Source organism: Neltuma alba, unplaced genomic scaffold (assembly GCF_004799145.2).
Source record: "Neltuma alba isolate B1F8T4 unplaced genomic scaffold, ASM479914v2 tig00010087_pilon, whole genome shotgun sequence".
Lineage (NCBI taxonomy): Eukaryota > Viridiplantae > Streptophyta > Magnoliopsida > Fabales > Fabaceae > Neltuma > Neltuma alba.
In genome coordinates this window covers 1,403,306-1,408,037 of record NW_021635044.1, presented here as the reverse complement: position 1 = coordinate 1,408,037, position 4,732 = coordinate 1,403,306, and the positions used below count along the sequence as shown (strand labels likewise).

Here is a 4,732-nt window from a genome sequence, read left to right as displayed (position 1 = left end):
TCATAGTGCAACCATTGACAAGTCACGGTACTCCATTGACAAGTCACAATGCTCTCTTGACAGCGACCATTGACAAGGGACAGTGTTCACACAAACAAGTCACAGTGCTCCATTGACAAGTCACAGTGCCCCATTGACAGGTCATGGTGCCCTATTGACAAGTCATAGTGCAACCATTGACAAGTCACGGTACTCCATTGACAAGTCACAATGCTCTCTTGACAACGACCATTGACAAGGGACAGTGTTCACACAAACAAGTCACAGTGCTCCATTGACAAGTCACAGTGCCCCATTGACAGGTCATGGTGCCCTATTGACAAGTCATAGTGCAACCACTGACAAGGGACAGTGAAGCCATTAACAAGTCACAGTGCCCCATTGACAAGTCACAGAGCTCCATTGACAAGTTACCGGATAAACCATTGACAAGGGACAGTGTTGTCATTGACAAGCAACAGTGCGCCATTGACATGTGACAGTGTTGTCACAGAGCCACCACTGACAGGGGACAAGGGAGAGGTAAGTTTTTGACACTTCATTAATAATGATTATATATGACCATACAACCAAAATATAATATGACAAAGTGATTGTAAATATCATTTCATGGTAAAAAAAGTTATGTTACTTGAATTCATGTTGTTGACAACTTACATCAGCAAATTCATTGACAAGTCGTAGTGCAATGATTGACAAGTCATTACAGGTCTAGTGACAACTCAGGGTGCAGGTAATAACAACTAAAATGACAGTACAATGTAACATGCCAATTCATAGCCAACTTTCATTTACACCTTCATATACATGAAACTACACCTATTTCACAACCCATCCCAAAAAAAACATAGGGGTTGCATGTCATAATGAAACTAACCAGTGGTGTGTATCCATTTACAAAAAATTTCCTTCACACCCATTTACAAAATATTCTCTTCACATCTATATACAAAAAATAGCTGACTTCAATATGTTCTCAGCTGGGATTTGGGTTCTTGCATGTCTTGGCAGTGTGTCCAGGCTCTTTGCATCTTCCACAATGATAAACCTTCTTATTTTGGAACTGAGATTCTATCCTATTAATCCTTGGCCTTCCTGGAGGCCTTTTGGTTATCGGTGGATGCAAGAATGTTTGGGTCAGCATATGACTCACAGTAGGTGCATTAGGCTGTGGGCAATCATGTGTTGCAATTGGCCTCATGCTATTTGCATATATTTTCTCCTGTGTGGACAATTTGTAACAATCATCTACATAATCATACACACTACGGTGAACTAGTTTGATTGCTGCACAAGCATGTGGACAAGGTATTCCACTCATTTGCCATGCCAAACATGTGCATCTGTGAGAAATCAGATCAACAGCAACATAGATGATGCGTCCCTCACGTATTGTCTGCACCGAAATATGGTCATCACCATAATATGTTGCCTCCATACACGCACCTCTTGCTATTTGTTCCGACAACTTTGATTCAATATTGGGTCCTACACCATTTTTCCAGCTTTTCATCCCCATTTTGCTAGCAACCATCTTCTTGGCCAACTTCTCTTGATGCTCTTGTATCAAAACCGGCAAGGCGTGCTTCCTTTCTTTCAACATCCATGCATTAAAAGACTCAGCAAGATTATTGGTGATGTTATCCCATCTCTTAAAAGGAAATTTACTTTGCGCCCATCTATCCACATCCCCATGAGATTCAACCCATTGTGCCAATTGAGGACAAAACAATCTTAAATTTCCCATTGCAACATTAAACTCATTATCATGCCTTGCATATGCAATTCCATCAAGTAAATTAAGTGCATTCTCCTTGTTATTTTCTGAGGTCCGTCTCACACCTCTATTGATTTTCACATACTGCGCACTATAATTTTCTTTCACATGTCGATAGCAAAAAGCATGTCTATCACCATCAAATACTGTCTTGACAGCACCGATAATAGCATTACTCCGATCTGAGACAATTGTCACTTGTGCTGATCTGGTTATCTCTTTCAGATTCTGTAGATACCAAGTCCATTCATCATTTGTTTCCCCGCTAACAATACCATATGCTAAAGGAAACAACTCATTGTCTGCATCAAATGCACAAGCTGATAATAAAGTTCCTTTGTAAGGACCACTCAAATGACATCCATCTATATAAATAATTGGTCTGCAACCTTCCACAAAGCCTTTAATTGAGCATCCATATGCAATGAATAGCCTCTCAAATCGGTTGCTATCTGAGCCTTCCCATCTTGCAACTGTGTCAGGATCAGTTTCCATGAGTCTCTCACACATCCAAGGGATTACCTTATAAGAATCTTCTACTCGACCATGTAATTCCATTAGTGCTCTCTTCCTAACCCTATATGCTTGAGTATAGTTCAATTGCACTCCATATTCTTTATACAAGTCCTTTCTGATTTCATTAGGACTCTTGTCAACATTGCACCTCAAGTCATCAATCACAATCGAAGCAGCTAAGTTTGACCTTCCTGAGTGAGGTACAATTAAGTTATCCTGTGCATGATGAATGTGTTCACTTTTGTACGTTCTGATAGTTAAAAACTCAGTATCTTGATGTGCTCCCATTGAATATGCACCCATATACCATGGACAACCATCAACCTTGCACTTCACAATGATCTTTTGCTGATTATTCTTAATGAAAACGTACGAAAACTTCTGGCATAAGCTGTACTTGTATAATGTTTTCCGGAGAGTAGTGGCATTTGGAAATATTTGTCCTTCTCCAATAATCAAATCCTTCCATTTTGTGGAATTCATTTGTGGTGTAGGTGTTGGGATCATTTCAACAGCACAAGGAATTGATTGTGGCTCTCCAATCACATCAAATAAGGTAGGTGGAGACATAGACAATTCATTGACACCTCCAAATGATTGATCAATCCTGCAAAAAATGACAAGTCAGGGTGCATGTATTGACAAGTTGGTAGCAATACAGTAACAACTGACATACTAAGAAATCACAATAACAGTTTTCTTAAACTATACTTACACATCTTGCTCCTCCATTGTATTATCTCTTGTTGCTTCTATGTGGTCCTCATTTTCATTTTCTTCGACATACACATGACCACTTTCTTCATTAAACTTTATCAAATGTTCCACCCCATCATCATCTACCAACTCCACAAAAGTTTTTTTATCAAACACAACAGAGAATTTCAGAAGAAATGAGTTGCTTTCTTTTCCAGCAATTGATGATATAATTTCTTTCAATTCTTCATAACTTGTGCCCTCCTTTACATTGGTTGTTCTTACACTACCTCCCACATATCTCATATTATCTTCTCCATCATTTATAAACTTTCCCCCTATGTGAACAAAGCAAAATAGATGTTTTCCAGACGTAGTCGCCATCAGTAACTGAAACCTGCATCAACCAGCACGCAACTGTTATTGACAACTTAAGGAGCTACATTGACAAGTGTAGCGGCACACATTGACAACAATCGCGGCCTGATTGACAACACAATCCCATTTCCTGCTAAGGGTTTCTACCCTCACTAACCTTCATCTTTTTCTTCCTTTGCCACTGAACTAGCATCAGAACAGAGGAAAACCACCCAAAAACAACCCAAAAACAGAGCACCCATTATCATTCTACACACCGAACTTAAATCACAACACACACCAACCAAAAACACAGCTTTTCCATTCATTAACATCTGAATCCTAAACCAAAAACAAAAGCTTTGAAATACCATCAGTAACTGAAACTTGCATCAACCAGCACGCAACTGTCATTGACAACTTAAGGAGCTACATTGACAAGTGTAGCGGCACACATTGACAACAATCGCGGCCTGATTGACAACACAGTCCCATTTCGTGCTAAGGGTTTCTACCCTCACTAACCTTCATCTTTTTCTTCCTTTACCACTGAACTAGCATCAGAACAGAGCAAAACCACCCACAAGCAACTCAAAAACAGAGCACCCATGATTATCCTACACACCCAACTTAAATCACCAACACACACCAACCAAAAACATAGCTTTTCTATTGATTAACTTGTGAATCCCATTTCCAAAACCACCCACAAGCAACCCAAAAACACAAAAACGATTTTTTCATTTCCCATTTCCAAACAAAAGCACAAATCTGTCAAGAAAGTAGGAGAGAAGAGGAAAGAAAGTTTCACACCTGAAAGTTTGTGGAGATTCACATGGAAGCTCTTTGGAGCTCACTAATGGTAATAGAGAGGATATTTCATCATCAATGGCTGCTTCCCTCTTTCCCAATGTCTTCTTTCTCAAGCATATTGCGCGGGAAGTCTCACCCAAAATGAAACGCTGCTGCTTCGTTTCTGATGGCTTAGGGCAGGGCAAGAGAGTAATTTACAGATTCTGAAAATTGCATCTAAGTCCCTTTGGGACTTCAGAAAAATTATGACATTTCAGGGGACCTTTTTGCTGTATTTTGGCTTCTGTGGGACCTCAATGTCATTCTCCCACAAAAAAACTATAAAGTATTGTTTGACCAAATGAATAGTACATCTTTACATATTAAACTATATTAAATGATGCAATGTGTATTTTTTCCATGTAGAGAATTAAAAGAACTTTAAATGAAAACTTGAATTACCTTAATACAATTTTTTTTATAATTAGTTATAAATTTTCAAAGTTAGACTTGAGAGTCAAAATGCAAGATTTCAATATACAAGCTTAATTAATGATTTGCCAACCTTAGCTCTTCCAAATGCATACTAAAGAG

General features: G+C 38.8%; 1 protein-coding gene across 1 annotated transcript; it reads right to left on the bottom strand.

Moving 5' to 3' along the window:
- Nucleotides 1-976: 976 nt before the first annotated feature.
- Nucleotides 977-3,025, bottom strand: LOC114754151 (uncharacterized). Its single transcript, XM_028942910.1, has 2 exons — nucleotides 3,009-3,025; nucleotides 977-2,900 (listed from the first exon to the last, which is right to left on the bottom strand). The coding sequence occupies exons 1-2, from the start codon at nucleotides 3,023-3,025 to the stop codon at nucleotides 977-979; spliced, it is 1,941 nt and encodes a 646-aa protein (XP_028798743.1).
- Nucleotides 3,026-4,732: the final 1,707 nt, after the last annotated feature.